Source organism: Mustela putorius, unplaced genomic scaffold, assembly GCF_011764305.1.
Source record: "Mustela putorius furo isolate JIRA1106 unplaced genomic scaffold, ASM1176430v1.1 tig00003903_pilon_pilon_pilon, whole genome shotgun sequence".
NCBI lineage: Eukaryota > Metazoa > Chordata > Mammalia > Carnivora > Mustelidae > Mustela > Mustela putorius.
This window is the reverse complement of record NW_025422051.1, coordinates 2,056,431-2,068,535: the sequence shown is the minus strand read 5'-3', so window position 1 is coordinate 2,068,535 and position 12,105 is coordinate 2,056,431. Positions and strand designations below refer to the sequence as shown.

The 12,105-nt window shown below is 54.2% G+C and overlaps 2 protein-coding genes across 5 annotated transcripts; both read right to left on the bottom strand.

Annotated features, from left to right (window-relative positions):
• Nucleotides 1-22: 22 nt before the first annotated feature.
• Nucleotides 23-3,339, bottom strand: PRAF2 (PRA1 domain family member 2). Its single transcript, XM_004755075.3, has 3 exons — nucleotides 2,725-3,339; nucleotides 1,291-1,508; nucleotides 23-869 (listed from the first exon to the last, which is right to left on the bottom strand). Exons 1-3 carry the CDS (start codon nucleotides 2,901-2,903, stop codon nucleotides 730-732), a joined length of 537 nt encoding a protein of 178 aa, XP_004755132.1. The 5' UTR covers nucleotides 2,904-3,339; the 3' UTR covers nucleotides 23-729.
• Nucleotides 3,340-3,447: 108 nt separating this feature from the next.
• WDR45 (WD repeat domain 45) lies at nucleotides 3,448-8,891 on the bottom strand. Of its 4 annotated transcripts, none has more exons than XM_004755080.3 (11): nucleotides 8,706-8,886; nucleotides 7,020-7,091; nucleotides 6,813-6,887; nucleotides 6,619-6,723; nucleotides 5,617-5,725; nucleotides 5,401-5,495; nucleotides 4,875-4,954; nucleotides 4,550-4,758; nucleotides 4,360-4,461; nucleotides 4,130-4,275; nucleotides 3,448-3,861 (listed from the first exon to the last, which is right to left on the bottom strand). In XM_004755080.3, the coding sequence occupies exons 1-11, from the start codon at nucleotides 8,737-8,739 to the stop codon at nucleotides 3,752-3,754; spliced, it is 1,137 nt and encodes a 378-aa protein (XP_004755137.2). In that variant the 5' UTR covers nucleotides 8,740-8,886; the 3' UTR covers nucleotides 3,448-3,751. The 4 variants fall into 4 exon arrangements, with proteins under 4 accessions (XP_004755137.2, XP_012912999.2, XP_004755135.2 ...); XM_013057545.2 differs by having other exon boundaries at nucleotides 5,617-5,722; nucleotides 8,706-8,884; XM_004755078.3 differs by lacking the exon at nucleotides 8,706-8,886 and adding an exon at nucleotides 8,522-8,657.
• Nucleotides 8,892-12,105: the final 3,214 nt, after the last annotated feature.

The following is a 12,105-nucleotide window of genomic DNA, read 5'->3' as shown; positions in this document are numbered from 1 at the left end:
GACTTGACCCCAGAAGCCCACATTGGCTTGAGCGATGCACCAGCCTTTATTGTTGCAGTAACACTGATTATAGATGCCCCATTCCGGGTCTACCCCCACCCCTCCCCACCCTACCCCTTGGTCCTCATCACTGGAACTTTGGAGAAGGGGGCAGAACCCCTAAGCAGAGCTGGAAAGAGGCAAGTGGGACTGGTGAGTGTTTGGGTCACACGGAACCAAGGAACCAAGGGTTCAACAGCATCAGGATGCCTGAATTCTCTGTCCTGATGGGCGCTGGGAACACTGGGTCCCAGGTTCAAGATTTGGCAATGCCCTAACCTGGTTTCAAAGCCAGGATAGGGTCTGAAAAAGCCTAATATTAGTCCCGGGTTCAAGAGAATGCCTTGGTCCCAGATCCCAGCTTTGGGGCTGAGCATGGGAGATGGGTGGGTCCCAGATTGGGGGTGGGGGGGGGAGTATCTCTGGGTCCAGAGTTTGAGGTTGGCCGCGGATGCTCTGGGCTACACGCCCCAGGTTCAGGGCTGGGGAAGTGTGGTCCCCTAGGTAATAGGCGCTGGGTAGCAGGGATATCCCAATTTTGGACCTGGGGTGTGCAGGGTCGCTGATGTCCTCTGCTTTTTGAACTGGACGGGGCCCTCTATTTCAAGGGCTGGGAAAGGGCTTTGGGTCCCTCTACAGGGCCAGGGTGGGGGTGGCGTTCTCCAGGTCTTGGGTACAGATCCCAGACCCCTAGGATCCAGCCTCCTGCTCTTGTCCCAGCGCCTCCAGTAGCAGGCCCATGGGCGTCCGCTTGAGACCAATACTCTCAATCTTGTTCTCGATCTTGTTCTTGAGGTTTCGCAAGCGCAGCGAGGCGTGCACCAGAATCACTGTGGGCAGTGCCGAGAGGAGCAGGGTCAGTGGGATGAGACCTCAGCTTTTAGCCAATGGGGGCCCACAGAGGAGAACCGGAGCACGGGCAGGCCAATAAAGTGGTCAGCGGCCAGGATGCCTGCGATCTGAAAGCGTGGCCGAGTAACGAGCCTTGCAACAGGGGCGTGGCCAGGGAGGGCTCAGGGTAACCCGGACGTGGCCCGGGGAGGACGCTCAATACTCTGAGCGAGGCCCGAAAGAGCGGTAGTAAGAGGGGCGTTCCCAGAAGAGGGAAGGCAAAGCCCGGGAAGGCGCTTTGCGAAGGCGGTGTGGCCACGCCCGCCTGGGGTCCCCGCCCCCTCTTAGGGCGGGGCTGGCCTGGCACTGTGCGCAAGCGCCGGTCATTTATTGGCCTATCTACGGGTAGCGGATACTTACGAAGCACGGGCCCGGCGATGCTCAGCAGGAAGGTGCAAGCGCCGCCCACGGCCCAGAGAACAAGGAGGCCGAAGGCAAGCACTGCGGCCAGGCAGGCGGCGGGGTGGCTGCGGCGGCAGCGGCGCACGGCTGCTTGAGTCTCAGCCGCCCACACCAGCGCGCCAAGGGCCACCGTCACTACCAGCGCGCTTAGGAGGGTGTGCAGCGGGCGCACGTACCTGCGAGGACAATGGAACTGAGCTAGCCCGGGCGACGGCAAGAGGGCTGCACAACCTCCAAGCCTCCCCATCCACCCCGTCCCGTACCCCATGATCTTTGGTTCCCCCCTCTCAGGGACCTCCAGCCCGGCAGATAACTCCTGCCAGCCTGTCTCCCAGAGGTTCCACCCACCAGGGCTTCTGACTCCCAGGAGCCCTGGAGGTCCTAATTTCCTTTCCGTCAATCCTACAGTCCCATCTTCCTCAGCTCTCCCGTTTCAGGTCCTCTCAGTCCGCTAGGCCTTCAGGCTCTCAGACCTTACCAGCTCTTTTTCTTCCAGCCCTACCCCGGCAGGGCCCCTCTCCAACCCCTCAGACTCCACCCCAACCCGCCCCCAAATCCACCCTTTGGGCCCATCCCTGTAGATTCCTCTTTCAGGCCTTCTGTCTCCAGACATTTCCCTCTCCGCGGGCCCAGAGTCTTTACAAGACCCGTTCCAGACTTCTCCCCTTCAAATTCCCCATCCAGGTTCCCACTCCTTGTACATCTCTCCCCCCATCATTGCTAGCACCCCTTCCATGCTTTCAGTACCACTCTTAACATCCTACCCTGCCCAGGACCCTCCAGGTTCTTCATCCTTCTCTGGTCTCAAGCCTTCCACCACTGGGCCCTCCCTCTCCGTTCAATTTCCCCAAGAGGTACATGCTCCTGGAATGTTCCAGTCACAACCAGGCTCCCCTCCACGCCTAGTGCCTCCACAAGCCCACCCTCCCAACCCTGTCCCTGTCTCTGGTACATGCTCCTGGAATGTTCCAGTCACAACCAGGCTCCCCTCCACGCCTAGTGCCTCCACAAGCCCACCCTCCCAACCCTGTCCCTGTCTCTGCCCGAAGTCCTCCAAGGCCGCTTTAATCTGGCCCCATCACTCACGTCCTCCCCCTCCACCCCCACTTTAACTTTCAGGCCCTCCTTATCTTCTGGTCCACCTCCTTACCCACTTTCCTCTCCAGTCCCACATTCTCCATCCTCCCGACCCGCTAGTATCCCACCCAAGGCACTCCTTATAACCACGTTCGACTTCCTTCAAGCCTCCCCTCCCAGGCCCCGGAGATTTCCCATCTCTAATGAACTCGCCCTTTCCGCCTTCATCCCCCTCCCATTCCTCAAAACCCCACTGGTCCACCCTTCCAGCCCGCAGTAGTCCCTGGCCAACCGGACTCCCCCTCCCTCCCTCACCCAGCCAGAGCGAGACCGAAGACGAAGCACAGAAGGTAGTTGGTTTGGTAGTAGAGGAGGTTGTTGATGACGCGGTGGCACCATCGCTGCGGGTCGCACGGATCCGGAGCCGCTAGACGCGCGGACCCCAGAACGAAGTCGTCCAGGGCACGTAGCGGTGGCAGCCGCACCTCCGACATCCTGCCGGTCGATGTAGCTGGACCAGCCAGAAGAGAGGCCGGACTACAACCCCCGTTATACCCTGCGCCGCCGCGAGGGACACCGGGAAATGGAGTCTGGGTCCAGCAGTTGCTCTTTCAGCCACCTCGACGGACTACGTAGCAGCAATGCACGTGACCAGAAATGCCAGCAACACGCCGGAAGTGCAAGGCAGCAGGGGCTGCCGGGAAATCAAGTCTTCGCCGCCGGGCGAGGCGCTCCCATCAACCCCCAGGTGGGGGCGCCCAAGGGGCGGTTCCTAGCCGTGCTGACAGCTCAAGAACACAGTAATCCCGACCTTCCAGGACATGCAGTAACACATTCTGGGACAAACAGATAGGGACTGTCAGACTTGGGCAGGATTGCAGGATCCCACTGTTAGAGTTCAAGAGGGCCACACCTACTTGGAACTCCCGCAGGTCTTTTTCAGCTGCATCTCCTCCGGCCCCACCCCTGCACCCCAGGTCCAGCCATAAATACTCTTGAGGGCCTTTTTAAAAATTCATAGTCACCACATCAGAGATGTCTCTTTCTGGGAAGGTTTTTTAATCCCCACAGGTGAATTAGGGCACTCCCTCTAGGTTGCTAGCAGTCTTCAGGCTGGGAGTCCCAGGGGGGTCTCCTCCCTCCATGGGTCCCTGGCCTGGTCCTGCAGGCACACAGTCCCCAAGCTTTTTTGGGGGAGAGCTGTGTAGGCATTGCACTGCTGTTTGGAAGGTGGGCACCTGCCCCATTACTGCTTGCTGGCTGGCAGCTTCCATGGCACTCCTGATCCCCTGAAGGCTTTGCAATCTAGCACGGCAGGTCCCTCACACAACCCACAGTGTCCTCAAAAGTCATCGTCATCACAGATGTCAAGGTACACATCAAAAGCCTCTCTGTTGCAGTTTCCATCAGGAGTGAAGACATATTTGTGGAAGGTCCCATCTACACAGATGGCTGAAAGCGGGGAGGGGGGGGTGGGAGGGGGGGAGAACGGGTGAAAGGTTAAAGGCTGCCGAAGCCACCCACTCCAATTCTCGACGGTGTCCCATGGCCTACAGTCTACCTCCAAGCCTTTGTTCAGGCCATCCCTCTGGCGATGGAGTTGAGCTGCCCGCTCTAGCTCTCTCAGGCTTCCCATGCCCTGAAATTCCTGCAGGTCCAAACTGCAGGACTTTGCCCATGCAGCACCCCTGGTTGAGAGGCAAGAGCTATTCCCACTCACCAATGACAGAGTTGACGTTCTTGGAAGTATTGCGACCGAAGGCGCAGATGCAGGCTGACTCGGCAGGCACGGTGAAGCTCGCCAGGCTCCACTGAGAGTCCACGTACTGCCCAATCATAGGCCCCACCTTGCCCACGCGAGCCAGCCTGCAGGCAGCACTGGCTGAGCCCAGGTGTGGGACACAGGCAGGGGGATGGGGGACAGGGTAGGGCCGGGCAGGGAGTACTCACGCAGAGCGGCGGTTGAGGCGGGTGTCCTTTAGAGCAAAGATATGGACTGTGCCCTTATCACTGGAAGCGCAGAGGAACGAGGAGTCATGGCTGAAGTTGATACTAGAAGACACATTGGCAGTGATGCACACGGGTCAGGTGGCAGAGGGTCACAGGGTCACGCAGCCCGCCGCACATACCCTGTGCTCACCAGTAAAGGGTGGCAGGGTCAGTGCCTCGGCGCAGTTCTACCAGTTTCTCCTTGGACTGTGTGTCAAAAAGGCGAATCAGGGTGCCCTTCTGGGAGGCAGAGGCCACTACCGTGCCTGGCTGGTTCAGGGACACGCAGGCCACATCGCTCTGATGGGCGTTGATGGTGAAGGGAGCAGAGGAAGTGCCAGGCTTCGTGCTCGCCAGGTCCTGTGGGAGGAGGAGCAGTCTGGGCTTGGGGTAGTATGGAAGGCGGAGGCCAAGCGTCCACAGAATGGGCCAGCCCAGCCGCCCACACACCTACACTTGCCCCCTGGATGGCTCACCACAAGTTGCAGGCTCCCACACTTGTGTCCAGGGAACACCAGCAGCTGCTTCTCCAGGCTGGGGCAGAGGTCACAAAGCCCTAGGGTGTGAGGACAAAGTGTTGGGGGAGGGGGTAGGCTGGTAAAGGGGAGGCAGGGCCCAGGCCATGGGCCCGGCAGGGTCTCGGAATAGAGAGAAGCTGCGTAAGGCCCAGACTTTGACCTTCCGTGATATATGGCCCCCAAAGAACTCTCAGGGGGGCCTGCCATCTGCCTGGCTTGCCACCAGTGAGGGCCCAAGGATCCCTGGCACAGCCACGCAATGTCCTTACTGGGTGCTCCTTCCCTGCTCTCTGGGGCCCCCAGGCGTGGGAAGACAGAACTGCCTAATGGATGGAAAGACAGACAGACTGGGAATATGTGCCTCTCTGCACAGGGACTCTCGCCCTGCCCCTTTCCTAGCTTCTCTGGGCGCCCCTGGCGTTCTCTCACTTCCACCCTGTCCACTGCCTCCTGCCCTCACACCTGCACATCCGGGTCCTCTCACCCTTGGGGTTGTCTCGAGTGTCAAACTCGAACAGCTTTCGGGGATTGTCGGGGAAGGAGTACACGTAGATGCGGTTCCTCAGCACGATCACAATTCTGTGGGGATCACACAGTAGAGGAGGTCCATGAGGGGAGGGCAGGATGCCCATGGAGGACTAGCCCTCTTGCTGCTGTGGGGACCTCCTACCTCCCCCAGCCCAGTCCCCCCCAGGCTCACTTGTCATGGCGCATGCGCACAGCCAGCACTGGCTTGGTGAAGGTGAACTCCAGCACCAGCTTGTCCTTGGAGTCCTTGCCCTCCCGGGCATCGTCCCAGATCAGCACTGCTGGGCAGGTGGGTACGTTGTCGGGGCCAAGGTTTAGGGTGCGGGGCAGCCCTGGTGACACAAGACCCACCCCTACTCCCCATGGGACCTCAGCCCACTTGCTTAACCTTCTGCTGACACCAGTGTGAGCCTCATGCAGCATGAGCACCTGTGGGTGTGATTCCCGAGGGCGCAGGTTTCTCAGACGGTTATACTCATTTACAGATGAAGAAACCGATGCTCGAGGGGGCTGAGTTATTGGGCCAAGGACCTCACTGCCCGTTAGCAACCAAGCAGGGATTCACACCCAGGCCTGGAACTTCCCATCAGTAACTAGCTCTGCCGCCGGGCTCCCAGTCCATACCCCTAAGAGACTTCCGTGATGAATCCTAGGGCTCTGTGACTCGCCTAGGGCCTCTCCTGCCATGTCCCAAGGGGATTAGCAAAAAGCCTTAAAGCAAGATGGCTCCTGAGGCCCAAAGCAAGAGGGCACAGCTGAGATGTCTCCAAGATTTTAAGACCTATTGGTTGTGTGACTTTGGAAAAGTCCCTTGACCTCTCTGGACGTCGGTTTCTTCATTGTAAAAATGGGGATAACAATACTTCCTGCTCCATAGAGGTACCGTGAGGATTAAATGAGTTAGTATCTGTAAAGTGCTTAGAACAGTACCAGGCTCACAGCAAGTGCTCTGGAGGGAAGGACAAGGCATACATGAGGCATTCAGTTAGTGTTAAGCAAAAGCAAAACACCAAGCTTCTCAAGCAATGAGCTCCGTGACTTCCAAGCTGTAGGCCTCACTGTGTGACTCTGAGGTGCTCTAACATCTTCATCTGCCCACGCCTTGGGGGTGCCTGGAGGAAGCCAGGATTCCAGGGAGTCGGGGCCAAGGGCAGGAGGGGATGAAGGCACTTACCTGAGATCTCCGAGAACTTGGGGCTGCTACCACCACCCACTAGGGCCAGCAGGTTGGAGCGGTGCAGCATTTCCACCAGGCCCATGCTGCCCACCTGCTCGTGGTCTGGACAAGGACCAGGGTGTCAGTAGGGGTGGGAGCCAATGCCCGACCCACCCCTTCTGCCCACTGCCCCTCCCCTGCCAACAGCTCACCCAGATGCCCCTTCTCCATCAATGGCTCCACGTTGTAGATGCGCACACCGGTCTCCATAGCACAGCAAAAGCAGCCTGGTGGAAGGGGGAAATTCTGGCTGCCTCGGCTGATGCCCAGGTGGAAGCTAGGGGCTTAATACCCACCTCTGACCATTCTTTCCCTTCCTCCCTCCCAACTACAAGGGTGAAAGCACGAGCCTCTCTCACTTTGGTCTTGGTTGAAACGTAGACTGGTCACTCCTCGAAGCGGCTGCTGAGTCATGGTCCAGGATTGCTTCCCTGAACACAAATGGGGATAGAGTTGGGAAGAGTCTGGTGTTTGCCCTCCAAGTCCTAGAACTCCTTTCCCCAAATTATTTCTTCTTCTTCCTCCTCTGCTACTTACTGCCTCCAGTGCAACTACAAAGACAACAAAACTGGGGGATAGTTCTGGGGTCTCCACTCTATGCTCCCGAGACCCCAAAGGGCATGGAGGAACTCCTCCATCTTCTCACACTTGGTTGACCCCAGCTCCAGGCCCACCTTGACTTTGCTGGACTCCCCACCTCCCTCTTACTCCATGGCCCTCACTGAGTGCCAGGAAGTAATGGGGTAGAGGGTGCCCTAGTGATATCTTCTCCCCACTGCCAGTCAACCCTGGCCCTAATGGCCTGCAACCACCCCCCATTCGTTTCTCATCTTCACACCTGGACCTACCATCCAACTCCACCTGTCAATAAACAGAGAAAGGGGCTAGGACCCCGAACCTCCCTGACCTGGCCCTGAGACTTGCCATGTTTGGTCTACCACCCACAGGCCTTCCCCTTCTTATGCCCGGCTGAAGCTCCCAACCTATTCCACCATCTCAGAGTCCTCTCACACCTTACTCCTCCCAGGCTTCTCCAAACCTCTTGGGGACCCCTTGCCTCTCTCCAGATGACCCCTTCTCATGCCATGCTAATTTCTGCCTAACCAGGGCCAGCCTGGATTTCCTCCCAGACCTCCTTATGCCCTAATGACCCTACATCAGATTCCCCTATCACTCCAAATCACACACCCCGGGACATCCCCTCCTGTGTGCTTTTCTGTCCCTGACTCCAATATCGACTGGCTTGAACTTACTCCCAGGAATCCCATTCCCCTTACATTCCTCCTACAGATTCTCGACCCTCTTCCCCAAACACCCTGCCCCAGGGCAACCCCTCCCCATCAAGACTTGCCCAGGACACACCTCCCCAAACCCATACCTGGCACAGCTCAACCCCACCAAGACACCTGCCCCAGACCCCTCTAAGATTCCTGTCCTAGAGCACCCATACAGCCTTCAAACTCCCATCTCCCCAAGATCTTTGCCTAAGCACACCCCCTCCCCATCCTCCAAGAGCGCAAACCTACCTTCCCCCACTTTGTACCACCTCCACTGGACTGCCTCTGTCCCCAGAGACTCATTCTTTGGAGAGCCCCACCTTCCAAGACCCTTTTTTGGACGCCCATTCCAAAGATCTTTAACACTTAAGAACCCTGCCCCGGGATGCCTCACTTCCCTCCACTTCCTCAAGTCCAAGACCGCCCTCATACTACTTCCAACCCAGGCACCCACTTAAGCTTCCTGTCTGAGCCGCGCCCCCATCTACCAAGATCTCTGTTCAAGGGCCCCTCCCGCCCCAACCCTCCCCCAGACTCCAACCAAATCTGGGATCATGCCCCAGTTCCCCACTGCCTGCACTGACCTGACCTCCGTGCGTTCCCGATCCCAACCCCTGCTGTCGGTGCCGCCCGCGGCCCGGTTTTCTGACCTCCCGGGCCCTGACGCCCGGCTCCGGTGTTTACATCAGGTCTCACTTCCGGGGGGAGGGAGTCTGTAACCGGAAGTGACTCATCCCGGCCGGAAAACGCGGCCACAACCTTGCTCACCCGGTTTCCAGGCCTTTGGAGCAACGCGAGCCATAGCTGCATCCCCTGGCGAGGCTCTGCGAGGGCCTGGCTGTCTGAGGGAGCCGAGGCGGGTGCGACAGAGACTTGGCGTCGCTGAGCGGAGTAGGGCCGACCATTCCCCAGCTCGCTCCTGCTCTGAGAGCGAGAGGCGTTAACTTTCTGGGCTAACAAGACTTGGGCCTCCGAGGTGGGCTAGAGTGGCCTTTCTTGTTGGAAATACTAGTCCTCCCGGATTTCTAGAGAGGCGAGTGGGGGAGGCCGGAGGCGGGCGCGGACCTGGAGACCTTGAAAGCTGAAACTCCTTTTGCCCAAGGGAAGACAGCCCCTCCCCTCGCTTGATTTTGTTTACAGAATGAAAAATGAGGTTTTAATGGGGAGAGGTACACGTGCTTACTGCGGAAAAAAAGCCCAATGGTGTGCATACTGGAAATACTTTTTAATTCAGCTTTTAACTTTGGAGGTAACTGGATTCACACGTAGTTTTGAGAAATAATACAGAGAATTCAGATGTACTTTTAAGGGTTTCCCGCATTACATTACGTTTCCCGCATTTACATTAACATGCAAATGATGGTAAAACGTTACAATGAGGTTGTTGACATTGATACCGTCTACCCATGCTTTACTTTCTCTCAAGTATTGCTTTGATGCTTTTTAAAGTTTCTATTAATATATAATGGATATCTGTTTCAATTCCAACCTTTTTTTTTTTTTTTAGAGATTTATTTATTCATTTGTCAGAGAGAGAGAGAGCACAAACAGGCAGGGCGGTAGGCAAGGCAGAGAGAGAAACAGGCTCCCCGCTGCGCAAGGAGCCCAATGCGGGACTCGATTCCAGGATTCTGGTTTCATAACCTGAGCCAAAGGCAGCAGATCCCCAAGATCTTTGCCTAACCAACTGAGACACCCAGGCATCCCATCTTTCTAACTGATTCATGGCATTCCATGGAATAAATGTAGCATGGTTCAACTCTTCTCGTACTGATGGCCATCTAGGCCGTTTCAAGTATGATGTCAACATACTGTGAATTGGGGCTCCATATCCTGTCCTAGGTGTGACTCCACTACTATGATCCTTGGCAAAGCCAATTTTCTGGCTTTCTTCAGTCTCTACTTCCTCGTGTCCCAGATCATTTTTAACTTAATTCAGTTTGGGTCCTGCCACTCCCATGTCTCTGAGATTGCTCTTAACCAGATCACCCGTGAATAATAATCCTGTTAAACCAGCAGTCACCTCCCTAACGGCAGGCACCCTCTCCTGTGACTGGTGCATTCCAGTTTCTTACTCTCACTCTCTTGGTTTTTCTCCTACATTTCTTTTGTTGTTATTATTATTATGAATGTACGATCTATTATTTGTTTCAGGGGTACAGGTCTGTGAATTGTTAGGCTTACACAATTCACAGCACTCACCATAGCACATACCCTTTCCAATGTCCATCACTCTTCTATATTTCTTGCTACTCTTATACCTTTATCCGATTCCCAAATATTAGAGTATCCCTGGGTATGACTCTGGCCCTCTTGCTTTTTTAGGCAATATTCCTTCCCTAGGTGACTTCATTTTGTCTCATAGCCTTAATTATTGGGAGATCCACTAATTTAGGCCTCTAGCCTAGACCTTTTTGCCGAATGCCAGACTTACATGTGTTGTGGCCTGTTTGACATATTCCTGTGGATGTCTCATAAAGTATGTCAGACTTAACACATCCCAACAGATCTCTCTGAGTGCCTGGGTGGCTCAGTTAGTTAAGCATCTGCCTTAGGTCAGGTCTTGATTGCAGGGTCCTGGGGTGGAGCCCCATGTTGGGCTCCCTGCTCACAATAGGGAGTCTGCCTCTCCTTCTGCCCCAACCTGCTCCCTGCTTATGTTCTCTTTATCTCAGATAAATAAGTGAAATATTTAAAAGAAATACAGGCCCTAAAAAAGTAAAATTTATGATGTCTGTTTTCCAAACAGACATGACCAGGCATAAAAGGAAGCAGGAGGTACATATCGCAACATGAAAAAACCTTGAAAATAGTTTGCTAAGTGAAAGAAGTCAGTCAGCAAAGAACCTCATACTGTGTGATTCCATTTATGAAATGTCCCAAACAAGTAAGTCCATAGAGACTGAAAATAGATTAGTGGTTGCCTAGGACCTATGGAAGCAGCGAAGGGGGCATGGGGGCAGGGGTGGGGCATTGATTGGGATGAAAAGGGCACTGATTGCTAAGGGGTATGGGGTTTCTTTTGTGGGGGATGAAAATGTTCTAAAACTGATTTTGGTAGTGGTTGCACAACAGTATACTAAGAGAATTGTACACTTTAAATGAATTATGTGGTATGTGAATTACAGAAAAATACACTGAATAGGATTAATGACTAGACATAACAGAAGGAAAACATGGGTGACTTGAAGTCATAACAATAGAAACTAACAAAATGGAACAGGAAAATAAAGAATCTAGGGGCACCTGGATGGCTCAGTTGGTTACATGTCTGCCTTTGGCTCAGGTCATGATCCTGGGGTCCTGGGATCAAGCCCCACATTGGGCTCCCTGCTCAGCAGGGAGCCTGCTTCTCCCTCTCCCTCTGCCTGCCGCTTCTCTTGCTTGTGTTCTCTCTTTCTCTCTCTCAAATAAATAAATAAAGTTAAAAAAAATAAAAATAAAGAATTCTAAATAAATAAATAAAGAGGGCATAAATAAGCTATGGGACAATTTCAAATGGCCTTATATGCAGGAAAATAGAATCCCCAAAGGAGAGGAAGGGGGACAGAAAAAATATGTGAAGAAGTAATTTCCGAAGGGTGTGGTACATAAACAATGAATGTTGGAACACTGGAAAAAAACCTTCCCCAAAATAGTGAAAAATATAAACCTGAAGATCCAAGAAGTTCAAAGAACTCCACTGTAAGAAACATGGAAAATATTACACAAAGGCACATTGTGATGAAATTACTCCAAACCAATAATAACAGAGAAAATCCTAAAAGCAGCCAGAGAAATAAGATGTATTACATAAGGGAGAAAAAAGAGAAGAATGACATCAGATTTCTTATTAGCAATAATGAAAACAAGAAGACAGTAGGGCAATATGTTTAAAAGAGAATAGCACAGGGTACGTGGGTGGTTCAGTCGGGTAAGCGACTGCCTTTGGATCAGGTCATGATCCTGGAGTCCCAGGATCAAGTCCCACATCTGTCTCCCGGCTCCACAGGGGGTCTGCTTCTCCCTCTGACCTTCTCCCCTCTCATGCTCTCTCTCTCTCAAAATAAATAAATAAAATCTTTAAAAAAAAATAAAAGAGGATAGCACTTTCTGAATGGTAGAGTAAGGAACCCCCAAATCCATTCCTCCTTACAAGTAGTGAAAACACTGGCCAACAACAATAGCA